The sequence below is a fragment of the Clarias gariepinus genome, chromosome 8, assembly GCF_024256425.1.
Source record: "Clarias gariepinus isolate MV-2021 ecotype Netherlands chromosome 8, CGAR_prim_01v2, whole genome shotgun sequence".
NCBI classification, from domain to species: domain Eukaryota; kingdom Metazoa; phylum Chordata; class Actinopteri; order Siluriformes; family Clariidae; genus Clarias; species Clarias gariepinus.
The window spans coordinates 31,304,184-31,330,744 of NC_071107.1; the positions used below are offsets into that span (position 1 = coordinate 31,304,184).

General features: G+C 39.9%; 3 protein-coding genes across 4 annotated transcripts in view; 1 reads left to right on the top strand and 2 right to left on the bottom strand.

Annotated features, from left to right (window-relative positions):
* The first annotated feature begins 4,146 nt into the window (after positions 1-4,146).
* On the top strand, positions 4,147-7,161 carry pla2g12b (phospholipase A2, group XIIB). Of its 2 annotated transcripts, none has more exons than XM_053502909.1 (4): positions 4,147-4,604; positions 5,064-5,140; positions 5,947-6,112; positions 6,411-7,161. In XM_053502909.1, the coding sequence occupies exons 1-4, from the start codon at positions 4,184-4,186 to the stop codon at positions 6,527-6,529; spliced, it is 783 nt and encodes a 260-aa protein (XP_053358884.1). In that variant the 5' UTR covers positions 4,147-4,183; the 3' UTR covers positions 6,530-7,161. The 2 variants fall into 2 exon arrangements, with proteins under 2 accessions (XP_053358884.1, XP_053358883.1); XM_053502908.1 differs by having other exon boundaries at positions 4,149-4,604; positions 5,064-5,152.
* Positions 7,149-18,192, bottom strand: oit3 (oncoprotein induced transcript 3). Its single transcript, XM_053502907.1, has 9 exons — positions 18,053-18,192; positions 15,908-16,282; positions 15,701-15,814; positions 14,948-15,070; positions 14,747-14,869; positions 14,258-14,418; positions 13,356-13,768; positions 12,877-12,976; positions 7,149-8,053 (listed from the first exon to the last, which is right to left on the bottom strand). Exons 1-9 carry the CDS (start codon positions 18,114-18,116, stop codon positions 7,895-7,897), a joined length of 1,632 nt encoding a protein of 543 aa, XP_053358882.1. The 5' UTR covers positions 18,117-18,192; the 3' UTR covers positions 7,149-7,894.
* A 934-nt stretch (positions 18,193-19,126) lies between these two features.
* mcu (mitochondrial calcium uniporter) overlaps positions 19,127-26,561 on the bottom strand; it is a 53,326-nt gene continuing 45,891 nt past the window's right edge. The window contains exons 7-9 of the mRNA XM_053502273.1: positions 24,618-24,821; positions 22,997-23,113; positions 19,127-22,826 (exon numbers count right to left, since the gene is read on the bottom strand). Coding sequence (XP_053358248.1) covers positions 22,746-22,826; positions 22,997-23,113; positions 24,618-24,821 — 402 coding nt within the window. The 3' untranslated portion in view covers positions 19,127-22,745. The remainder of the gene's footprint in view (positions 22,827-22,996; positions 23,114-24,617; positions 24,822-26,561) is intronic.

Below are 26,561 nucleotides of genomic sequence, written 5' to 3' on the forward strand. Positions count from 1 at the left end.
TGTTAAGGAAGAAATTGACCCTTATTTTCTTTAAAGGATCTTGAACAAAACATTTCAGTGGTCCTGAGCAAAGCTAAAGTCAGCGAGGAGATGAAGTATGCACATTTCATTTCTCAGCAAAAGACTAAAATTGTATTTATATTTATCTTTTATATAGCATCATTTACCTTTTTTTTTTTTTTTTTACAGACAGGTTTGGGAGGAGATATGCACCACACTGAATGGACATTGCTAGAAGACTTGATTTATACGATGATTAGAGATCTGCTTGCTGTAAGAAGGGTTGAACCTGTTTAAGTGACCATCAAGTGCAGGACGCCAAATAAAGAGGCAACATTCTTGCTTTGCACTTCAGTCTCACAGGACAGGAAGTCGTTTGTTACTTTGATGTTTGCCGTCCTTCCAAGACTGTATTGTATTGTCCTCTTCTGTAGCTGCTGTTTCATTTTCTTGCTATATACAATGGGGCAAAAACGTATTTAGTCAGCCACCAATTATGCAAGTTCTCCCACTTAAAAAGATGAGAGCGGCCTGTAATTTCCATCATAGGTAAACCTCAACTATGAGAGACAAAATAAAAAGAAAAAAATCCAATAAAAATCACATTGTAGGATTTTTAAAGAATTTATTTGCAAATTATGGTGGAAAATAAGTATTTGGTCAATAACAAAATTTCAACTCAATACTTTATCAGTGTCAAGTAACGAAGTACACTGTCAAAATGCCACAACCAAGCACCAGCGAGGAAGGTAATAGGAATGAGATATATATATATATATATATATATTATACATCTGACCAGTTGAGGGCCCAACAGTGGCAACTTGGTGGTTGTGGGGTTTGAACCAGGGATCTTCCGAATCGTAGGCCAATGCCTTAACTACTGAGCTACCCCTCAATATATATATATATATATATATATTAGTGCTGTCAAAATTAGTGCGTTAACGCATGCGATTAATTTGAAATATTTAACGCATTAAAAAAATTTAACGCAATTAACGCGGTTGCAGCTTTTTTTTTTTCCTGTTGTGGCCGACGTGTGTTCAACGTGCAAAGAAGTATGGATAAGACCAAGGAAGGACTTTTAGACGGAAAGTTTCAGTATAAAACTCTGCCGGATGGTTCTGTGGATAAAACAAAAGTAATCTGTACATTTTGCAAAGCCGAATTTAAATACCACAGAAGTAATTCGTCTTTGACATATCACTTAAAAGCAAAACACCCCACCGAAACAATCTCTACAGGGCCTCGCCAATGTAAATTGCATTGATTGTTTTGAAATTCAAATGACACAAATGGCACATACCTGTGTTTTTATTTCTGTAATAAATATGGCTTTCAAGCCAACAGTTAATTTGGAGGATATTGATGGTTTATTGCAGGTATGTTGTTTACATGAGAAAATCTGTGTTACAAGTTAAACAAAAATTCCAATAAACAATCATATTTGAATTTAAATAGTTTTATTGTCTTAAGTTTACATTAATTATTTACATTTACATATCCAAAAAGTTTCAGTCTTTTAATTGTGATTAATCGCGATTAATTGCAAAAAATTGTGCGATTAATTAGTTAATTTTTTTTAATCGATTGACAGCACTAATATATATATATACTGTGAAGCATGGGGGTGGAAACACACACACGTGTTTCCACCCCCATGCTTCACAGTAGGTATGGTGTTCTTTGGATGCAACTCAGCATTCTTTCTCCTCCAAACACGAAGTTCTATTTTGGTTACATCTGACTATATGACATTCTCCCAATCCTCTTTTGGATCATCCAAATGGTCTCTAGCAAACTTCAGACAGGCCTGGACATGTACTGGCTTAAGCAGAGGGACACGTCTGGCACTGCAGGATTTTAGTCCCTGGCGATGCAGTGTGTTACTGATGGTAGCCTTTGTTACTTTGGTCCCAGCTCTCTGGAGGTCATTCACTAGGTCCCCCCGTGTGGTTCTGGGATTTTTGCTCTCAGTTCTTTTTGACCCCACAGGGTGAGATCCTGCGTGGAGCCCCAGATCGAGGGAGATTATCAGTGGTCTTGTATGTCTTCTATTTTCTAATAATTGCTCCCACAGTTGGTTTCTTCACACCAAGCTGCTTACTGTACTTATTGCAGATTCAGTCTTCCCAGCCTGGTGCAGGTCTACAGTTTTGTTTCTGGTGTCCTTTAACAGCTTTTTGGTCTTGGTTGTAGTGAAGTTTCTTTAAGAATCCTACAGTTTGATTTTCTGGATTTTTTTTCCTTATTTAGTTTCTCATAGTTGAGGTATACCTATTATTTGCTTTGAGGATGCTGGTGGAGAAGTACAGAGAAGGTGATAAAGAGTAGATTTACGTAAGCGTATGATAGGGTGCCGAGAGAGGAGCTGTGGTGTTGTATGAGGAAGTCTGGAGTGGCAGAGAAGTATGTTAGAGTGTTGCAGGACATGTATGAGAGCTGTAAGACAGTGGTAAGATGTGCTGTAGGTGTGACAGAAAAGTTCAAGGTGGAGGTGGGTCTGCATCAAGGATCGGCTCGGAGCCCCTTCTTGTTTGCTCTGGTGATGGACAGGATGACAGATGAGGTAAGACAGGAGTCTAGCGAGAGCAGGGAAGAGGTGGAGAAAAATTTGAAGAGGTGGAGGTATGCTCTGAAAAGCAGAGGAATGAAGGTTAGCCGCAGCAAGATGGAATACATGTGTGTGAATGAGAGGGATCCAAGAGGAATGGTGAGGCTACAGGGAGCAGAGGTGAAGAACGTGCAGGACTTTAAGTACTTAGAGTTAACAGTCCAGAGCAATGGAGAGTGTGGAAAGAAAGTGAAGAGGCGGGTACAGGCAGGTTGGAATTGGTGGAGAAAAGTGTCAGGTGTGTTGTGCAATAGAATAGAGAATGTATGGAAAGGTGTACAGGACAGTGGTGAGACCAGCGATGCTCTACGGCTTAGAGACAGTGGCACTGAAGAAAAGACAGGAGGCAGAGTTGGAGGTAGCAGAGCTGAAGATGTTGAGGTTCTCTTTGGGAGTGACAAGGATGGATAGGATCAAGAATGAGTTTATCAGAGGGACAACAGATGTTTTGGAGATAACGTCAGAGAGGCCAGATTGAGGTGGTTTGGACATGTTCAGAGGAGGGTTAGATGGTTTGGGTGGTTTGGACATGTTCTAGGAGGTCTAGAGGAAGAACAAAGAGGAGATTTATGGATGCAGTGAGAGAGGACATGAAGTTAGTTGGCGTGAGAGAAGAGGATGCAGAGGACAGGGTTAGATGGAGGCAGATGACTCGCTGTGGCGACCCCTAAAAGGGAACAGCCAAAAGAGTTGAGGTATACCTATGATGAAAATGACCGGCCTCTCTCATCTTTTTAAGTGGGAGAACATTTGGTGGCTGAATAAATGCTTTTTTGCCCCACTATAGTTCTCATTCTAAGCCTACTGTAATTTGATTGAAATATTTTTGATAAATATAGAGAAGTTAAGTTTACTGTGGGTTAGATGACGTGTTTTTACTTTTAAAATATGTATAATATGGCCAGCAATACAGGAAATCATTTATCACCATATTCTGTGAGCAGATTCTTAACAGGCATTACTATTCTTAAAAAGAATAAGATCGGAGATGATGAACTTTTGGACTAATGCAAGCACGTGCAAAGCTGTTGTCAGTTCAAGATAAAGCCTAAGGGTTATCAGTCATACACAGGAATAAAGTAAAGCAGTTGATAATGTCTCTTCATTCACACCGTGTCCTTTTGGAAAGAGCTCTACGCTTGAGGACATGCCTTCACGAGGAAGCCAGCACTTCCAAATACGCTGCCCTTTGACCAAGCACTAGCTTGTAGAGATTGTGTTGTTCATCTGTTTAACCACTAGATGTTCCCCAAGCCTTGCTAATGGATTGCAATACGTTGCCAAACCCAGTGATTGCATTATGAAATATACAGTAGTATTACCTTCCAACACTTTCAGTCTTCATTTTTTACTTTGTATTAAAAATAATACAAATACACAAGGCTCATTAAGTTAAAGAAGATAAAATAAAATTTAAAAAATCAGAAAATTAAAAAGAGTACATGATTCCAAACTTGATCTCTCGGTCTTCTACACTCAGCCAGAGATATTGCTCTGCCCTTTGACCTTAGCACCAGCCAGTGCCTCGCTGTCTGCTTGATCTAATCAAGGATCAAAGTCCTGTCCATGAGGCACTATCAGTCACGGGCTGTTTCACTTCTTCACTCCACAAACACTTGTCCCACGCAGAGCTTCACCATGGTCTCCCACTATGCCCTCGCTCTTCTGTTCTGCCTCTCCACAGGCCTGGCTGCCACACTGATCCCTCCTGCTTCTGCCGAGGAGCTTGCGTCAACTCCCGAGCCCGCTCCAGCTGACAGGTCGAACGTCGTAGAAGCTGCTGGCGCTGAAGCAGCCCAAGCGGAGGCACCTGCAGAAGGAAAACATGCCAGAGTTGCCTCCAGCGCTACCCAGGACGACGACGATGACTCCGATTGGGGACTGAGCTCCATCAGAGGCAGCTTTCAAGCCGTCAATGGGTATTTTGACTCGCTACTGGAGCTGATGGGAGGCCGCGATGGCGTGTGCCAGTACCGCTGCAGATTCGGTAAGCGAGCCGAGCTAAATGTTGATGTTGAGTTGTGACGTGAATGCAGTCAGTGGCTTGGTTTTACTTTGTGTCAATCACACCGCTCCTGGCCATGGACACTATGGAAGTGCTCGTTTCTCTTATTATGATTTGATTTAATCAATGTTCACATGTTTGTTCATTAAACCAACACTGGAGAGCCAGTGATAAATGTTTGCTAAGTCTTACAAAACTATTGCTTCAGAGTGTTATCTTTATTAGAAAGAGAGCAGATAACACCAGTTTAAGGCAAAAGCTTGAGCAAATTAACCTGTTGTCACTGCTGAAAATACACACATTTTAAAGTGTTATACCAAGTCTGACTGTGATGCTTGTAAGGAATACCTGGATGCAGTGCAATGCAGGTTGTGGACACTGTGTCAGTCGCTGTAAGGGCAAGGGCGTGTACTGTATCACCGTGTTTTCTCTGATTGACAGGTAAAGCTCCAAAAGCTCGTCCAGGCTACCAGCTACCAGAACCCAATGGATGCACTTCCTCTTTGCTTGGTTTCCAGGTACCGGATAGTGTATGTGTCTAAGTATTACTAACAAACTAACACCAACTGAACTCACAACGCATACGGCAATTGTACCAACCACATGGACAATGGTTCTTTTAGGGTTCACTGAATGAATAAAAGAAAAATGGAATCATGCTTCAGTATTAGGAGTAAATACTAGAAGAGATGGTTGGATCGACCCAACTCAGAAATAAAGAAAACACTCTACTTTTTGGGGATTTGTGTATATTTTTGACCAATCACATCAAATCAGATTTTAAGTCGCATTTTGGGTGATTTGAGTTACACATATTTTCAGATTCCTGGTTCAATAAGCTCCAATTTTATTACTGTATCATGGCTGGTTCCTGAGATATGGCCAGTAAGTTCAGCCTCATTTCCCTGCCACCCCAAGAAAATAAACGCCTAAAATAAACCAGCAGTGCGGTTTTATTGCATATTTTTCTATTACAACTGGATTAAAACTTAATTATTGTGTTGAAGAATCAAGAAAATGAGTTATTTTTCAACAGATTTTTGCCAAAATTGCAAATTTAAAATTAAACCCTTACTGCACACTATTGGCCATAGTGCAAAAATAACCAGTACGACCTAATACTCGACTTGATGTGACGGGTTACATTTTACCTGGAAAGCTTCTATATCAATTAATTCATTAATAATTAATGAGTACCACATGTATTTTCTTAGATCCTAAAGATATAAAATAATGCATCCTTGATGGTATATTTATATTTTTCATTAAAGTTGTAAGAGTTTTAGTACAGTATGCATCAATTCTATACAATGTTCTACCACAGTTCGACATGGGCATCCCAGCCATGACCAAGTGCTGTAACCAGTTGGACCTGTGCTACGACACGTGCGGTTCCAACAAGTACCGTTGTGACACCAAGTTCCGCTGGTGCCTCCACAGCATATGTGGTGATCTGAAGAAGAGCTTGGGCTTCGTGTCAAAGGTCGAAGGTGAGAAGTGCTTCAATGTGCACGCCCATGACTCATACATTCACATTTGTGCCGGCTTGAGGTAAACAAGGTAGGGATGTGATATGGACACTGTTTAAGATAAGGTAACTGGTGACTTTGCATTTGCATTCTGACATTCTGTTGCACTTTGTACATTTTGACATCTCCTTTCCGAGTTATCTTCACATGCTTGCTCTTGCTCACCCTTATCTTGCATGTGTGTGCGCACTTGATAATGACATTATAAATGATGAATGATTATGACAATAGAAATGCACCATTATTTTCTGTCTCTCAGCTTGTGAGGCGTTTGCGGACACCATGTACAACACGGTATGGACTCTGGGCTGCAGGCCGTTCATGAACAGCCAGAGGGCAGCATGCATCTGTGAGGGTGAGGAGAAAGACGAGCTGTAAAGACCACTCCTCCTGCCAAGCACAATGACTCACCATTATCAAGTGCATTCCAAAGTGGACTCCAAAAAGAGACCGGTGGTGTGAAAGACTCATGTGGAACGAACAACAAGGAAACGCTCGAGCTCTCATCATCCCTTTCGATTAATATCAGTTTTCTGTAGCAATAGGTTTGTGTTTGCAGGTTTACCATTTAGTGTACTGTAGATGGTAACCTCCTATGGCTCAGTGGGAGGAGAGCATTTCATTAGTACACCCATTAGGCTATTGTCTTAAGACAGGTCTGCTTAAGTTGTCCTAAAGAGAAGACTAATTAGTCAGAGCTTTTAAAGAGTGTTTCCAAAGAAAATTCCAAATTGAAATCAAGCAGGACATTGTGACCAGTTGAAAGAACTATATTTATAATTTATTAAAGTGTAACGGTGCCATTCAAATTAAACTTTCACACATTTATACAATTCAAACACAGGCACGTAGTGTGCGAAAGAGTGGGTTCATTTCACATAGATTAAAACACTGTCAGATGTAAGAATGTTAAAATGAACGTGGCTTCTGATACATCTTCTAAACCTTTTTAAGTTATTTTAAACATTGTTATTCTGAATAAATATCAGTCTTACGTGGCTCCTCACATATCCCAAGTTTCCGCGTAAATTTATTGAAATTAGTTAATGCACATCATCTGAGACTAACTGTGAACTAGAGTGATGTAGCTGAGGCTATGAAACTTTCAGAGTCACTTTCAGGACACATTTTAGCCTCTGGAATTTCCTGTTCATATTTATGGTGTTCATATTTTCATTCTTTTCTTTCTTTTGTAAATACAAAACAAGTGTTTCAACCACAACAGGATACTGTAAATGCAAATATATGGATATGTTAAGCAGAGGAAGATGTGGCGTTGTATTACACCTCTATTATAAACACATAAAACTATTGAAAAATAATTAACTTTTACAAAAGAAAAATTTATAAAGTATATTATGGATATTCATAATGAAAGATCTGATGCAAGGGCACATGCAGAGGGAAGTTCTATGCAAACATTTGCAGTCTTAATTATTTACAACAGACATAAATGTAAATTCTTTATTAAAAGTTATATAAATATTCCGAAATAGCTCAGGACTGGCTTAGAACATTGATGTGTTCATGCTTCTATTAAATCAGAGAAAAGATCATATGATAATGCAAGAGAGTGAAGTGTAACATCAGTCTATTTATGTGAAATGTAATGCACTCAAATCATTGTGTTTCTAATTGGAAGATGGTATGCGGTTAATTGGGTCTCTGTACCAGGCCTGCTGCGATAATGTTTACGTGAACACAGAATCAAGGTAACAGATAGATTGGTTGTGTGTGTGCATGTTACGGATCTGGTAGAATGATTATGGGTCCCCCGGTTAGTATGCGTTTCTCCTGGTGCTGATCAGTCCAGAGGTCTCTCCTTAGACGTCCGCGACAGCCCTGCGTACAGCGTGACTCACCCTCACCACACACTAGCACCCGGCAGTGCAGGTACACCTCCTACACACCGCATAAAGGGAACGAGTTACTGGCAGAAGCTGATGTTCTGCATCAAATCATATATATATATATATATATATATATATATATATATATATAATTTGATATATATACACACTGTATATGGGGTAAAATTTTAAATAAAGTGTACTGAAAACGATTTAAGTCATAGCAAGCTGCTTACTTGCCTGGTACTGAACTCATTTCCAGCAATGGGTACTGTTAGCAATATGATACATTTTTGAAATTTTGATAATTTTTTTATTGTATTAGCAGATAGATCTCGCCTTCAGAACTGCCTTAATTCTACGTGGCATTGATTCAACAAGGTGCTGAAAGCATTCTTTAGAAATGTTGGCCCATATTGATAGGATAGCATCTTGCAGTTGATGGAGATTTGTGGGATGCACATTCAGGGCACGAAGCTCCCGTTCCACTACATCCCAAAGATGCTCTATTGGGTTGAGATCTGGTGACTGTGGAGGCCATTTTAGTACAGTGAACTCATTGTCATGTTCAAGAAACCAATTTGAAATGATTTGAGCTTTGTGGGATGGTGCATTATCCTGCTGGAAGTAGCCATCAGAGGATGGATACATGGTGGTCATAAAGGGATGGACATGGTCAGAAACAATGCTCAGGTAGCCCGTGGCATTTAAACGATGCCCAATTGGCACTAAGGGGCCTGAATGTGAAAACATCCCCCACACCATTACACCACCACCACCAGCCTGCACAGTGGTAACAAGGCATGATGGATCCATGTTCTCATTCAGTTTGCGCCAAATTCTGACTCTACCATTTGAATGTCTCAACAGAAATCGAGACTCATCAGACCAGGCAACATTTTTCCAGTCTTCAACTGTCCAATTTTAGTGAGCTCGTGCAAATTGTAGCCTCTTTTTCCTATTTGTAGTGGAGATGAGTGGTACCCGGTGGGGTTGTGTGCTGTTGTAGCCCATCCGCCTCAAGGTTGTGCGTGTTGTGGCTTCACAAATGCTTTGCTGCATACCTCGGTTGTAACGAGTGGTTATTTCAGTCAAAGTTGCTCTTCTATTAGCTTGAATCAGTCGTCCCATTCTCCTCTAACCTCTAGCATCAACAAGGCATTTTCGCCCACAGGACTGCCGCATACTGGATGTTTTTCCCTTTTCACACCATTCTTTGTAAACCCTAGAAATGGTTGTGCGTGAAAATCCCAGTAACTGAGCAGATTGTAAAATACTCAGACCGGCCGGTCTGGCACCAACAACCATGCCACGCTCAAAATTGCTGAAATCACCTTTCTTTCCCATTCAGACATTCAGTTTGGAGTTCAGGAGATTGTCTTGACCAGGACCACACCCCTAAATGCATTGAATCAACTGCCATGTGATTGGTTGATTAGATAATTGCATTAATAAGAAATTGAACAGGTTTTCCCAATAATCCTTTAGGTGAGTGTAGAATGCAAGCACTAAGAAGATGCATACCTCTACAAAATATCCCCATAATCCGGACATATACAGACATGTATGTGACAGAAGAAAGAATTAAAAAAAAACTATTCTTATTTTTTTTTAAGAAACCTAATGTAACTTCTATACAAGGCACTCAATATAATTTTTTTTTTTAAAGAATCTTCCAGACAATCCTTAGATATTCCTAAGATGAAACTCGATCCTCAACCCTTGCCTTGTAAAAATTGCTGGAAAATGTGAAGACCCAATCTTTTGCATGTAATAATTTGGTAAAATCACGCACTGTTCAGTGACATCATATGCTCCATTAAGTTTTATTAGAGCTTTTCAGTTGGTGTTACACACTAAATCACCAAATCATCTGAGTAAGGACTGACTCTTGCTTCTTGCCTATTTAGGCTAAGTTGATTTTTTATAAATACAACAGTAATAAGGGTCCTAACACTAAGCTTTGTGGAACACCATTTTCATCTAACAGAATTAAAGTCTTCTGCTGCAACTATTTGCTGTCTAATACTAACCAGCTGGTTCTATAGATAAGCGATATCAATTTATCATTTTATAAGCATTTATGATCAATACTGTCAATACTGAGGCTTTAAAACGATCAATAAATAAGACAGCTGAACAAAGGACTTTATCTAACGACAGAACCAAGTCATTAATTATTTTTAAAATCACGCACTGCTCTGCAATAGTACGCTCCACTTTTCTAAAACCGTACTGGCAGTTTTATTGTTCATTACTTGTATTAAGCAAGTCTTCTAGCTGCACAGACACTAAATATTTGAGTATCAATTCATAAGCCAGTTCAAAATCTGGTAATGATTTGATTATATTGCAATCAGAAGCAGCAAGATTAGAGAAAAAAAGAAAGACAGACAGACAGACAGAGACTCTCTTACTGTGACTTAAAGGCTTTAGTAAGCTAATACAAGCTCAATACCTTTGAGACTTAAATGTGAGTACTTTCATACTTTTTCTCAACGGTGAACAGATGGGACCCCGGACAAAAATAAATCTTTAGGAGACATTGGGTCCTACACCCAACTGAATTTTTATTTATTATTTAAATTAATATATTGGATTCAAATACATTTTTAAGGACCCAAACTTAAACCCTTTCATTACATTACCAGGCAAATTCATGTAGCCACGCTGATCTAAACTGGATCTGTGGTAATGTTACAAGGAACGTACAGCAGTTAGCTGTGAATTGCGAGCATGTAGCAGGGTTTGGACGGGCAGGGAGTGAGCAAGTCAGTACAGTATTCATGTCAATGTTCCCAGACTAACAGTAGCTAACTTTAGCTAGCTCTCCAACTAGCTAAGCAACGTCACACCTGTTAGCACAGCACTGAACTAGTTTCAAAAGCTACCGAGAATAAAAATGGGAATTTCTTAACATCATTGAAATAAATTTAACACTGAAGAGAAAATACAAAAAAATAATTAAGTGTTAAATTATTCTGCAATTCACTTCACCAACTGCTTGTGGGAGCACACATTCAAGTACATACAGTACACTGTAGGCATAGATTACAGGAGCGCACGTGACAGTAAAGCAGTCTTATTGTCTCCTGCGGTACACAGGATCAAGATTAACAGTCGCTGCATTTTTTTCGTAAAAAACAAAAAAAAACTAGTATAAATAAATAAAAGCAAAATAAAACGTGCAAAAAAAAAAAAACTGTTGAATTGGCGGCCATTTCAGTTGCCTGATAGGACTTCCACTTTTACTTGAGTATTATTTGACCTAAGATAGCTCTGCTTTTCCTCATGAACCACATTTAAGTAGTTTTTCCACTATTATTGATGTAATTCATAAATTGTAATTCAAAATATTTCTCAGTTGGCTGATCAGTTCAACAAACATTATACCAATCCATAGAAATGCTTGGGTCTAAAATAATTCTACTCAACCAAGATTCTGACACAACAATGTTGTCGAAACCCAAATACCAAAAAAATCCAATATAGACATCAAATAAGATCCGGATTGAAGAAAATTGCCAGAAATGAATAATCATAATGCAATTATACATAAGAGACAATATTTTTTTTTTCTGTGGAAGCATCAGACGAGTGAAATTTTATGCTCTTCATTATCCAAGAAAGGAAAAACATGTATTGACTCTATTAAGGAATTAAACCAAAAATAGTAAATAAACCACAAGCTCAATGAATGCCACAAAAATAAAAATCCCAAGACATCCAATTTATTGTAGAACTTGAATAAGTTTCCCACTGCACAGCAGGAGAGCCTACAAAAGCCTATAAAATCCACTATATAAGCCCTTGGGTTGGGAACGTTCTGTAGTCCACCCCCCTCACATCAAGACACGAAACTAGCTGGGCAGCCGAGTTAACCAAGGTAATCTGCCCAATTTCTCAAAAAGTTAACATGAAAAATCCTGTCCAGGAAACCAAAAAAAAAAAAAAAAAAAAAAACATTTAGGATGTATCTTGCTGATGTAGACAATTCACAATGCCTAAATCTCTTTTTTATCCCCATACCCAAAAGGAAATATTTTGTTAAAAAAAAAAACAGCGTTATTACTAAGCCTCTCAGATGCTTAGGATTTCTTATAGGTTAGTACAGAATCTTTCGCATGTGCTCCACACATACAGTTCTTACATCCCTTTCATTTATTATTAATCTTAGAGATATTCAACCTACAATTAAAAATTCATTGTTATTCAACACCTTCATGGTTTGGAAGGATGTTGTGATTAGGGAGCGGGGAATCAGCTGAGGATCAGTGGACCCTGAAAATTGTCTCCTCTTCCCTCCTCCTCCTTCTCCCAGGAACCTTTAAGGATCCTTTAAACCCCCCAAAAAAATTTATTAATTTAACTTTTACAGAAGATTTGCATCGGGTGCAACTTTAAATTAATTCACAGGATGTACCCTTAAATCGTACCCTAGGTCATCATTGCAGAAAGATCTATAAAGTCTGTTTTATGTCTTTGTGCCAAGCACAATTGGGGTTGCAACAGTATACACCATCTTCCTGAACAGAGTATGACTTATAACCTTATTTCATCTTTAGTCTAAACTATGTGATTTAGAGCTAATGCATAAAACTACAAAGAGGCGATTTCATTGACCAAAAAGGCTTTTTGTTTGGATAGAAAATGAGTTTGGGAGAAAGTTTCATTGGACATCACATAAGCATTCAACTGGAAACTGGCATGCTGACATGCGTTTGTAACTGCTGTCCTTTTTTTTGCCGTCACCTCCATCCACTCTTGAGGACTCTGAGATAAGTTTACTGTGCCAGCAAGGCAGGATTTCAGGGCTGGGGGGAAATACATGGAACATGGCTTCTCAAGCTTAGACAGCCTGTGTGTCTTACTCACCCTGTTGTCGCTGCCGATGAACTTGAAGACAGGGACCTGGTAGTGTTTGGAGAGCTGATCTTTAGCAGAGAGCTGGCGTACTGTCTCATCCGAAATACAGCTGATAGAAAGAAAACAGGCTAAAAGTCTAAAGCTTAAAGTCTTCTATTTAACAGCCTTTAGTTGGAGTGGAACTGCACATCACATTTGTAACAAGACCTTCACTTAGGTATTTATTGATGTTCTTCAACTTATTAGCCATAATCAAGCATTGACTAAAATTATCAGCACAATAAACTAAAGAATTATGTAGGCTAACTGAAGAATAACATCACATGATTATATGGACAGATTATTGACTGGGCCTTCTGGACAAGTGCCTAGTAGCTCTTTACCAGAATGTTTTAAGGGGAAATGGGCCCTTAAACCACTGCCAGGAAATCAAAAGTCATTGGATGCGGGGGGGTTGGGTTAGGGTAAATCACTAAAAAATCACTCACCCGTCTTTAATTAGGTAATATTTGAGGACTTGGTCAGCTTCAGGCCCAGGTGTAGCAAAGCAGTTCTCCACGAGTGCAGCAAGACCCTCCACACGTTCACGTGGCTCAACACCAAAGTACAGCACGTCACGTAAGCGCAGTTGCGGAGGACTGTTGTAAGGCTCTGCGAATTTTGCGCTCTTAAACAGTCCCAGTGTAAATGGGAAGACGCCCTCACTGTGTCCTGACAGCTCTAGTGCAGAACTGCGTACATTGGGAAGGTAGCCGTCTGATACCTCATAGTGACCTGGGAACTCGCATGTTATGGGCAGCAAAAGCTTGCTGGTGCGTACAATTAGATCTCCACTGCTGGTTGGACTTGACTTTGGCAGTCCGGTGACCAGATTTGTGGCAACAATTTTGTCATCAATTACCTAGAGAGAGAGATACACAGGAAAAAATGTAGCAAGTGGTCCAGAGGGTCGAGTAAAGACGGATACCTAGAGTATTTTAGGCCAAAACAATGTGGCCTCTACAGGAGATATGGAAACATAATAATTGCAAGCACAAATCAAGCCATCGCATTTCAGGAACACGCACTACTGCACCTTAATCTCTGGATTTTAAACTTCACTAAAAACCATAATGCATAATGCTAGAATAAGAATCTTGCTTGATTCTGGCCAGCAACCAACCATCCGTCTCTATACCAAGTTGCATGTTTGTCCATGTAGTTTAAATTCTAATACTATTCTTTACTCTTCCACTTTGTCTTGATGTATTACTATAAGTGAAAGCCTGTTGGAAGCAAATCAGACTCATCTATTTTCTTATTAAATTTTATTCAGGTGAGTCCCTGTAGTGAGCCAAAACACCTCAAGTGACAAATGAAGATCATTAGTTGTTGTCATGTTTCTACTCACCTTGACCACTGTGCCGCAGGTTTTCAGGCTGAAATGAAGGTTGATGTGAGTGCCATTAGAGACTCCGCGACACGAGGAATTTGACAAAAAGAGCTCTAGGCCACCCACAAGGTCTTTGGGAACAGATACATCAATAGAGCTGGGATTACACTGCACAGGAACTGGACAGGAAATACAAACGGTACCTTAACATCAATAATCTGATAAAGGTATTTAATTTATTTCCTAGTAAATGGGGTTATATTGGGTGTCAGACTGCATCAATGCTTGCCCAAATCGAATTCCAGATCTACAGTACCTTAGACCTCATGACTATCACAAACTAAGACCAACCCTGACCCTGGGTCAGCCTCAATACTATCCCTGCCCTACAGTATACCCAACCCAGCTACTGTATAAGCATTGGCTAAGATTGACCTAGCACCACTTCCCACAGAGAACACACATTCACTTAGAAAACTGAATACTTATGAAGGGAGTCTAGCTGACCCTGGCAGCTTCGCTTGTCGTCCCCCAATGTAAGGCCTCTGGGACAGTGACAGTAATACGAGTCTTCCTCTGATGAACAGCCATGGCTACAACCTCCATTCACATTGTGGCAACCTGCGATCTCTACATGCAGCAGGGGAAAAAAATTAGATAATGAACATCATCGTCAGTTGTATTTGTTTTATGCTAACCCAGGCTTACCGTTGCAGGTCTGGCCATCAGCATCTAGAACTCGGCCTGGGCCACACACACACTGCCGCGAACCCTTGGTGTTTACACAAATTTCAGCACATCCGCCATTGCTCCTCTCACATTCATTTACATCTTGTGCGAAAAAAAAAAAAAAAAACAATAGGGAGATTTTTACGAGAGAAAAATTTAAGAGACGGAAAGCCAATTGTGAGTAAATGAGAGCAGGGAGGCTAAATAATGAACAGTGGTTTACTGTGTAACAGCATGGGGCTGGTAATTACTTAATATTAAATGAAGCTTTAGGAGAAATGGAATATAATGTTTTTTTTCTGACTAATTTACAAGAGACTGGTAGCAGAGAGGACAAAATGGCATTCATGTGGATAAGACAATAAGTAATTACACAATGAAAGGCTTCCGTGAAACGGCTGTCAACCCCAAATTAAGTGAGACTTTTACATCTATCAAGTCTTTTTTCCCCTTTTGTTGACTTTTTCTCTCTGCATATCTTAGGAAATTTTAACTTACATTTAATCTCGATTAGATTTTTTCCCCCCAAACCAATACCCATAGGCATCATTTCCAGGGGCACATTGGGGGTTGGTCCCAATAATCAAAACTAGACAGTACCATTACTGGACTTGGTCAACGTCTTCAAACAGGAAGAAGCTTGACAAAAGAGAAATACCTGATGGTCCTCAAATTCCTCATTGTCCCCTTACAAGCAAATGCATTTTAATGCTTCATAGTCTCGTGGCTCACCCAAACAAGTCTGAGAGTCTGGCCCCAGAAAAGTCCCAGCAGGACAACGACACTCTAGTTGCAGTGGGCAGTCTGGACCAGTGCACTCCACCTCATCACAGATGTCATAAAAATCTACCACACACAAATTTACATGCTAACATTTACATTCTCATAAATTGAATCAAAGACAACAAAAACGTACGAAGGGCAGGTTGGCAGACTTACGGCCACAGTACACATGGAAGCAAACTGAGGGGCGTGGCAGGCGGTATACATAGTACCCCCTGGGACAAGCTTTCACGTCCACCGTCCCACGCCAATGGCAGCAGTCGTCATTGAAACTTGCACACGTAGGCAATGTGACAATGTTATCAGAAGGCAGCGGGTGGGTGCCGTTGAGCCAGATCGGTGCGTGGGTGCCACAGTGGTTCTCCTCGATGCAAAAGGTAGGCATCGCGTCACCTGCCAAACCAGTGAAGCGGTACCACTCACTTGCAACGTGGCGGTCACACAAGGGAACACCAGCCGAGTTGTTCACATGATAGTCCGTGTTCCTCCAGGGCTCGTTCAGACTGATGTAGGCTGAGCAGGGATCTGGAGCTGGCCGTGAAAGAAGGTATAAACATGGCAGAATATACTGTACTAAGTATAAACACGCGCCAACAAAAACATGACATTTTTCCATAATTGTGCTGCCCTTAAAAACATTTACATTGAAATTACTTAACCGAACCCTTTGGACTATTCTGTTAAGGTTCATGTAGCTTGCAATGAGCAAACAGCTGATGCAAAGAATTCCTGCAAATCTTTGCTACAGCATGAAACTTTCAAGATTGCTTTAGAACCAGAAATTATAATACTGTAAATCCATGATTGTGGTCTCACCTAGCGGAAAGCATGTTTGTTATTCCTTATCTCTGCGTTTCCTTTTGACCATCAGAAGCAGTCAGAAGCAGTACAGCAGAGTGCAATCTAGTGGCAGTAGACAGACTGCAGACAGGGCTATCTCTTTAGGATGTTCTGTTAATATGGGAAATGTTGGGGGCCAAGGATCAGGTCAAGGTGACGTGCTATAAACACAAGGTTCCTGAACGCTGCCAAACGAAATCTTTTCAACTCTTTCCTCTCTGTCTATTGCTTCGTCCATTATCTTTTTTGTGTGTTTGCCTTTGTCCCGTGATGACATTTTTATTTTTTAAATGCCTCAAAAAAGAAAAGATTGCACGCTCTAAAATGTAATTGATTTAGCTTTGATTACAGAACGCAATGTAGTGGCCAGTTCAGTGTAAAAATGAGTCCTCAAGCTCAAATCAGAATCGCTCTTTTTCCTATTGAAGCCCTAGAAAATACTGTACCTGTGTCACCCGGGAAAAAAAACTCCACAGATGTGATCACCTGGTCATTCAGTACATTCAGATCAGCTGACTTCATTTTATTGCCACATAAGGTGAGTCTAGACCTGACCGACTGAACCAACCCCAGATAATAACACTGCCTACAGTGGGCACCATGCGTGTTGAGTGCATGCGCTTCCCCTCTTACCCTGACGCACCAGTCACCCTAAATAGGGTCAATCAGAGCTCATCAGACACATGTACTTTTTTCATTGCCTCAAAGCCCAATCGCAAATAGCAAATTCAAGACCATTTCTGATTAGTCTCCCTAACAAGTAGCCACACAGCTGATTAGTCCCAATCGAGAGTTATCATCTCTTTATGTTTGTATGGAAATGCACTTTTTGCACAGTATATCTACAAGAATATATATACACATGCAATACACATACAATATATATATATATATATATATATATATATATATATATATATATACACATGTCTAAAACATTATTGGGGGGGGACTTTACAATTTAAAGTTATGAATCCAAATTACATATAGATGAGCAGACTTGATATAACACTAACATATAAACTTACAAAACAAATCAAGTGACAGCTATTTATTATTTTAAAAATAATTTCAGTACCTTGCATAAATAATGACCCACTTGAACCTTTAGGCATTTCGTTGAGATCTAATGTAAAACTGTTATGATCTTAATTTGGATAATAGTTTGAATTTTTAGCTTGCTAATGAAAAATTGCATCATATTTAATCAGTACGCCGGGATCGTAGCCCAGAGTGAAATAACAGAGACTAGCACTGGTTTACATTTTCTAATTCGATTACGGCCTGCAAGGCAATTTTCTCATGGATTCTAAATTTATTTGATGGGTGAGAAAATTCTCAAGATTTACACTAACTTGTGTCCACTCTGGAAAAATCAGTACGAACAAGTTCCCCTAATCAGATAACCATGAAAAACACATCAGGTATTTAAGAAACAAGTTTAAAACACAGTCCCCTTACCTGTTATCTGAGCAGTGGCCACGATCTGGCAGGCTGAAAGAGTTAAAAGGACATCCAAGAGCATGGTGATTTCTTTCTAACACAAAACGGCAAGTGAGAATTGTTGAAAAGGGCAGGGTCTTTAAACCTCTAGCGGGCTACAGTATCTCAGTACATCAGGGATGCGTCAGTATCAGAGTTGTGTACTGTGGAGTAGGAGATAACACATCTGTCTCACCTTGACCTTCAGTCCTGCCCTCCATCCCCATACAAAACGCACACCTCCGGCCAGTGACAGGGTCATCCTTTCATTGTTCCCAAACTCATCAGTCTTCTATTGAGCTCATAACATAACCCACATACAGATTCTGGCAGCTGCCCAGAACTCCCTTACTCATCGACACTGCAATTTCAATCAGTCCTGGCAGCCGAGACCTGACCATAGCAAGTTTCGCAAGTGTTTAATTAAATGAACTCCTTCTTTAATCAGCAGGGTCATTAAGAAGCACAAGCCGGAATGTGTCAAGCGTCACATGAGATTATCGCACATGGCTCAATAAGACCATGCACCTCTTATGGGCTGATTTTTAAAAAATTAATAAATGTAGACACAGATTAATGTATCCTGTTAAAGCTGTTTAAGGGGCATCACTTCACTGTAATGGAATATTTGTTTGAATGCAATCGTGCATAATAATTTATAATTTGTGCAGACATCTGAGCTGCAAATACCATTTTTAATTTGGGTAGGAAGCAAGACTACAGGAAGAACAAGAGCAAAGGATGCAGATTTGAGAAGGTCAAGGCTCAGCTGTTCAGTCTTGATGTAAACATGTGAAAAAAAAAAAAAAAAAAAAAAAAAAGATTAAACCCCAAACCAGGTTTCAACCATGTGGTCCGGCTTGAGTGTTTGTTTGCCCTTACAGTCTGGTTTTGAGCAGCTGTGGAATTCTGCATAGTATTACAAAGCAATTGCATCATGGATTCTTACAGTACTGTGATTATTACACTATAGTGTATACACCTGTAGTGCATCATTTTAGCATTTTAAAGAAAATTATAATTATAAAACAAAGAACAAACATGACTCTCAGCTCCAAAACTGGATAAGTATTTATTGATAAGTGAATTACATTTCTCTTTTATACACATTTCATAAATGATACAGGAGTTTACATTTTTATAGTCTTCCAATATCACAGCATCTGATGCCATTCATTAAAAACCAAAAAGAAATGAAGAAAATACATTAACGTGAAAACAATGAGATCCTGCTTTATTCATATTGATATATAACTATATATATTCTTTTACTTTATTTTCTTAAGTGCACATGGTAAAAATGTAAAATAATGCACTCTTCTGAGACTTAATTCATGTGCTGTGGGGGGGGGGGAACAAAAACTAAATGTAGGCATATGAAGAGGTGATCGAAAGATAAATGGATAGAGAGAGATAGAGACAGAGATAAAAAGAGATGATTTTTTTTTTTTAAAAGAGAAAAAGGATAAATGCATGGCTGGACGTTGGCTGCCGATCTACCATTCAGGGCAGTCACAAAGCACATGGAGGAAATTAATCTGCATTAATTCTCGACAAACCAGCATTCTGTAATCTTTGCAGTTTTTATTAATTTTTTTTTTAATTTATTTTTGGGTCATATATAATTTCCCCATGTAAACATTACATTCATGCAACACCCGCTTTAGAATAAGTCCCATATATTACATATACTCTTGTAAAAAAAACTAACAAAAAAAAAAAAGAAAACAATGAAAGGCAAAGCAAACCAAGGCAAACCTTTATAGAAAACAACCAAATAATCATAATAATAATAATACGAAAAAGAAGAATGAAAAGTAAAAATGCTTAATGGTGATAAAACATGAGGCATTAAACCGTCAGAACGATTTTGGTATTAGCTTTTGCGGGTCATTTTTAGACACCGTTCCTGTCCTCTGCGCGTGCAACAGCATACAAGAATTTATGATTATCGACGGTATGAGGGCGAGAGGCCGAGGGGGCACAGAAAGAGATTGACTTACTCATATTGATTAGGACCAATATGGTAGGGATTGCTCAAATGTACTCGTGGAGTCGTACAAAAACACGCTGTCAATCAGCCTGTCTTTATCGACGAAGCCTTATGTGTTACAGTGACAGCATTTCCAAACTTTGCGTAACGAGACGGCTTAGAGCAGCAAAACCTCTTTCTCGTGATATATTGAAGTATTTATTGATTGATATAGCTGTGACAGTTTAAACCATACACCAATCTCTCGTTCCAGGCTAGTCAAATGCAGCTTGCTTATTCAGATGTGGCCTTTCTAGGATGGATATGGTTGTGCTTTTCCCTTGCTATAAATGTCAAACTTTTTCGAGACACATTTCTTCGGATCAGAGCGGCGATGTTCGCAGACTTGCGGCCGTGCAAGGCGTATGACATTTCGCTGATTGAATAAGTAAGCCGGATAAGTACGGCAAACAGCACCGTTCTGCTCCAGGTCTCTTAAACTAGGCAATCCCTTAGCTCACTTTGCCTTGTTGAGCCATTGGACATGAGCGCTGGGAATGCCTGGAGGTATAGACTGCATGACAGGAAGGTAAAAAAAATAATAAAATTCTTATTTGTAGCACACAAGGCTTCAAAAATATTTCTGCAAGCTGTTCGATATATTAATCAGTATGTCTGAGCATGAGAAACCTCCAGAAACCTCGTTACCTAAAGACACATTTTCCTCAAGTGTATGAATTTCTATATAATGCATTCTGTCACCTTCATAGCTTTTGGATGATGTCAAGCTGGCTGCATAAAGATATAAGCATTTCATCATATTCTTCTGAAGGTGCAGCAACGCATACACAACCACAATCTGACCCGCAAATACGAGTTACGCTGTGATTCCTAATCGACTTTAAACAGAGCACCATGTCCATAAGAAATGCATTTATGTCTTAAATGGAAAAAAAAAAAAAAAAAAAACAATCAGTGTGAATTTTCAAGCTGTCCAATACTCCGTCACTACTTCGGGATGCGTCCGTCCCTGTAAATCATGTCCCCTAAAGACGCCAGGTCAGATATGAAAAAGATGCAAAAACTCGCGCGCTACAGCATGCCGCAAAACTGTGCAAGAAACCAACTAAGTTCTAGGATCTAATATATTACACGGTTCTGTTTACGCTTCGGTATATTCTTGGCATACAGATGAGCTGTGCAGATGTACAGCTTCGGATCGTTTATTTATTTATTTATTTATTTATTCATTTTTATTACGCAATTGTATGATACAGTAAACAGCCCAGGCAAGTCTCGAAGGATGGGTGTGTCTGTCTCGCAGGGGCTGAGGCTGAGAGACCATGGCGTGGGGAACAGGAGCGCCCTATCGCGTGCATGCTGCACGGGATGCTGCGAGGCACTGTGGGTAACAGTTTTCTGGCACAGAAAAGAAGAGAAAACCTTCTGAATCAGGTCACTTTCACATTCCCCTGTTAATCTGCAACAAAAGCGGACTGATTCACTGTCACCGTACCTAAAACTGCATTCGTAATTTAACATTGTGTGTGTGTGTGTGTGTGTGTTAAGCCTGGTTGTTTTTTTTTTGTTTTTCCTTGTCATTTTAATATCAGGAGCTGGATGCATGATGAAAATGGTTTGAACTGATGCTGACATGATACATGTTTGTTTTTGAATAATTGAACACACAGTGATGTTTAGCCGGTAGATCTCTGGTCCGCAACTTCCAACAGGTCTGTACAGGAAGTGATGCTCATCACGTGACCCCTTCTCCTCGTACACACTTAGCAGCAGTGTGGTTGAACTCCTGTTACAGCTCTCAGTCATGCTAAGGATGCAACTAGAGACACAGGGAGATGTGGCGGCAGTCCGGAGTCCCAGCCACTAAAGGACAGGAGGGGACTGGGAGACAGAGGACAACTCTGCTCCATGCAGGGACATCAGGTCAAAAATAGCTCTCCTGCAATCTGATTGTCCCTACACCCCCCCATCCCAGGGCTGGAGGAAAAAAAAAGCCCAAAGGCCCAAGATCTTTCCTGTGCCAGATATACAACTCCACTGTTAAAAAAAAGAAGAGGTCTTTAAAGGTTTTCCTTTTTTTTTTTTTTAAAGTACATCTTAAGAGGTGCTGAACCAAAGAGCATGTCTCTGCACGTGTTGTTTTTTCAGCATGTCTGCGAGATATCGTGTCCGTAACCCAGAGGTCACTTCCTGTTAGGCATCAGGAGCTTCCTGTAGGCTGCTGCTGTTTTCTCCGTGTTCCTGTAGCGTTACCAGAGCGCACAGGATTCTGCAGGCACAACTAGCAACTTTGCCCTCCGGCATCTCCAGCAGAGGGGCTTTCATGTGTCGTTCTTTCTTTTGTCGGATTTCATTCCATCCCCTCCTCCTCTACTTTGACTCGCTGTGTTTAAGCAGTTTTCAAAACCAAATCATAGAACTTAAAAACAGTAGTAATTAAAAAAATAAGATATATAAAAAAAAAAAAAAACTCCAATTCATGCCAGAAAGAAAAATTTCTAAGAACAGGTGGCAGGGGAAACAAACGGGAAAACAAAACCAGCGGGCTGAAAGAGGAAAAGGGGAAATGGAGAAGGAGTGGAATGAAGGAAGGGAAGAGAGAGAGAGAGAGAGAGAGAGAGAGAGAGAGATGGGAGAAGGAAAGAGGGAAGGAGGAAGGGAGGCTTTCACTTCCTCACATCAATCCTTGCTGGTGCTGAATTGCTGGATGGGGAGGTGCAGCTGGAGAGGATCTCTCAGGCGCTTTAGGTCCAACTCGGCCTGAGAAAGACGGAGGGACAGGGAGGAGAGAGAACCAGAGGAGACGAGCAAGGAGGAATTAAGGAAGGAGAGTGTCAGGGTCAAAAGTGTTATTTTAAGTGCTGGGATAATTGGGTTTGTGTGTGTGTGTGTGTGTGTGTGTGTCTATGTCTGCGTGTGTGTCAGCACACCTCGGCAATGTCGTCCTTCAGTTTGTTGTACTTTTCGATGTCAAAGCGTGTCCTCTTTACTCCCTTGTGGAAGAACAGCAGATACTGTCTGTCTCTGGCATCAGGGTAGATGTACTCCTGTACGTGAGCGCCCACACACACACACACACACACACACACACACACACACACACACACACATCACCACAACACAATGCTATTTCATTAAGGGAAAGAGACAAATATATATCAAACATCATTAAGCCTGAAGTTGACAACAACATTTGGCAAGAACTGCATCCAATCAAGTGTGTGTTTGGGGTGTGTGTGTGTGTGTGTGTGTCTGAGTGAGTGTAAGAGAGAGAGCGGTAACAAAAACAAGAGTAAAAGAGCACTTGAAAAGTTGCGCATACTGTAAGTGAAAGCATATTTCACTTTATACTGCAGTGCAGTTGTGCACTTCAATCTGATTGGTCAGCAGGTGTGCATTATTTTACGGATAGTATGGAAGCCCTTAAGGGACATGGAGAAGAAAAACTTTTGCGCTTCTGAAATATCAGTCAGTCCGGACAAATCGCCTACTGCATTATTATTGGTTAAGACTTTAGTCTGACCTATAATTAGTTAGATCTTCCCTGAGCATGAACAACAGTTCCACAAACTCTATTTATTAATAACAGATTATTTTTGTTTGTTAATTTCGCCAGATATTTTTTACTCCGTCAGCACGTATCCTTCCACGACTGACAATCAGTGACCGACACTCAGGGGTGAAGGTAGTCTGACATTTTTAATCATCAGTACTACATAGACACGGATGGTTAAAACACAATTCTTAACAACTTAGGAGACCAAAATCGAGGAGACAAAGTCTTGTTTTAGATGATATAACCTTAATCAGATGTGTTTTCTTGCTGAAAGTGCTGACGTGACTGGTTTTGAATGTGGCTTTTGGCAGGTAGTAGCCCTCTTCTCTTTCCAGTAATTAACGCTTGTTAGATGATCAGGTGACATGGAGTGATGCATAATAGCTTTGCCTTATTTCACAAAAGAAATTTTTTACTATTCTCTTCTTCTCTGGTGTCCCTTCAGTGGCTCTGCTTCAGTAGTTCCTGCCTTTACACGATCAACAGGTTAATAATAATTGCATTGATGCCCTTTGTTCAATTACATCCTTTTTTTTCCCATACAGAGGACACTCCACATAATCTAAGACTGATAATAAATAGTGAGTTGTTTAACAAAGTGAAACATTTAATCATTAAATGTAGAGACGTTTTCCAGGAGACATTCATTTAACATTTATAAAAGTTTCCCAGCTCAGAAAAGTCTTTAGGATGAAGATGCTGACACACTTTCTCAGTTCTCGGTATAATGACAGACTTCTTTTTGAAAGGTAGAGAGGGGGCGTAGTAAAGGAATGACTGTTCATTAAAGCTATTATGATTTAGATGAGAACAGGACATTGTCCACGACATTAAATCTAATCATAACGTGTTTGAAGCGGTGACATGTTAAACATGAATGGAAAATCGTTGTGATTAACCTTTTTCGGAAGTAGCTTTTTTTTTTTTAACATACTGCACGTAATACCATGTCTGTGATGTTAGTCAGGTTTTTTAGTGGCGTGATGGAAGTTTACCTGACGTGTGAGCACGAAGTAGGCGTACATGGCCATGGCTGTGCCGTAGGTGATGAAATAGGTGACGGGCTCCATGATATCCCATGAGTACTCCCACCAGGTTAGCCGTGCCAGCACTCCAAACTGGGTGGCCATATACGCCATGCCTCCCCACAGCACCCAGGTGGTCCGACGCTCTGCTTTCCTACTCAGCTCATCTTTCACCTGATACACACAGCAAGCGAACAGCACCAAGTCAACAGTGAGCATCGGTAAGTTCGATAGGATACGGGTCGGGTTTTTAAACTCTGATCAGGTTTTCTTAGAGAAAGATTCAGGAATACAACATGAGCCATAAACTGAGGAATAACAGTTCTGATCACATCATCACCAGTGCAAATACAAGCTAGGGCTGATGATTGTGTCACATTATACAGTCTTATTCTGAGATATTACACACGAATCATTACTTACGGTAATAGATAGCTAATTGCACTTTTGGACAAACTGCAGTTTTATTATGCATAATGCTTTATTCCTCTCACGTTTTGTTGCAAGTCATTTATTTTTACAGACATTAAAACAATTCCTTATTATATTTTATAAGAAAAGGCATTCTCGCGAGGTTGGAAGCAACCCTACATATTACGTAATGCAACTCTTCGATACATTTTTTGTTTGAATGTACAATGAGTACATTTAAACAGCCTTATAATGCATACAGTTTTGTGTTCAATTTAGTGCCTTTTTCCTTTAGTTCCTTTTTTATTTCTATGTTCGTTTGTGTAAAAAACATTGTAAAAAAAACATCTGATTGCAGAAGGTCTTAACAATAATACAAGCTCAAACAAACAACAACATATTACTTTTTTTCTTTTACATTACCAAAAAAATAATAAATATAAAATGTGGGCAATAGTAACTAGCCCCATGATTCAATAGTTTGTAGATCCACATTACATAGCAGTAATTTAATTCTGTAAGACCTTATCAGTCTCTCATCATTTTGGCCCAATCTTCTCTAAAACATGTGCATTTTTGGGCATTCGCTTACGCACAGCCCTCTTAGGTTCCCACCACAGCATTTCAGTTGTGTTGAGCTTTAACCAAATTAATGCCAGATCTTGATTCTTTTATTCTAATATAGATTTACCGCTGTGCATCGGATCATTGTCTTGCTGCATGACCCGATTTCAACCGTGCTCTAGTTGTCGGACTGACGGCCTCACATTTGCCCAAATCCTGTGACTCCGAAAACAAGCCCAAGTCGTCTTCACTGCTGTGACAGTGGGTATGGGGAGTTTCTGACGAAATGCTGTTTATTTTTGCTAAATATGATGCTGGCCTTTGAGGCCAGACACTTGTTTCATCAAGGGCACATGTCCTTAGAGCATTGTTTCTGAAGTCTTTGTGTTTTGTTAAGATTCACTTTTGCGAACCTCAGTCGTGCTTCCGTGTTCTTTTTAGACGGAAGAGGTTTCTCCTGCCAACCATTACGACCAAACCGTAATAGTGAAATCTTCTTTTAAGTGTGCGGTCATGGACCTTTAACATTTAACATGCTCAGTGAGGCCTATAGGGTACGGGATGCAGCTCTTCTTTTTAATTGTTTTTAAAATTCTCTGAGCATTGCATGGCCTGACCTTGGGATGAATATACTGAAACGTCCACTCCTGGGAACATTAGCAAGCGTCTTGAATGCTTTAACACTAGAGAAAAAACCTATTTAGCGCAGAACGTTAAACTTCAAATTGTTTAGAACCCTTACGTATGTATTTCCCTTTTCGGCTGTGTATTAACACACACCTGAATGCTCCAGATCTGCAAACTGCCCAAACTCCTGCTTTTATAGGGGGTCTGCACACCGGCTAATGATCAATTAGTCAACGGCTGATGATTAGCAGCAACTTACCCTCTGAATCCTGAACACTAAGAATACTTACTATTGCCTGAATGTTTTTTTTT

What these genes read in the sequence shown, in the direction of transcription:
- pla2g12b (XM_053502908.1), top strand. Translation starts at nt 4,184, where the DNA reads ATGAGGCACTATCAGTCACGGGCTGTTTCACTTCTTCACTCCACAAAC. An exon ending in GTTTCCAGGTACCGGATAGT is followed by an intron (nt 5,153 to 5,946) that starts GTATGTGTCTAA and finishes GTTCTACCACAG; the next exon opens with TTCGACATGGGCATCCCAGC. An exon ending in CTTCGTGTCAAAGGTCGAAG is followed by an intron (nt 6,113 to 6,410) that starts GTGAGAAGTGCT and finishes TCTGTCTCTCAG; the next exon opens with CTTGTGAGGCGTTTGCGGAC.
- oit3 (XM_053502907.1), bottom strand. Translation starts at nt 18,116, where the DNA reads ATGCTCTTGGATGTCCTTTTAACTCTTTCAGCCTGCCAGATCGTGGCC. An exon ending in AGACTCTCAGACTTGTTTGG is followed by an intron (nt 15,071 to 15,700) that starts GTGAGCCACGAG and finishes TTTTCGCACAAG; the next exon opens with ATGTAAATGAATGTGAGAGG. An exon ending in CGACAAGCGAAGCTGCCAGG is followed by an intron (nt 14,419 to 14,746) that starts GTCAGCTAGACT and finishes TTTCCTGTCCAG; the next exon opens with TTCCTGTGCAGTGTAATCCC.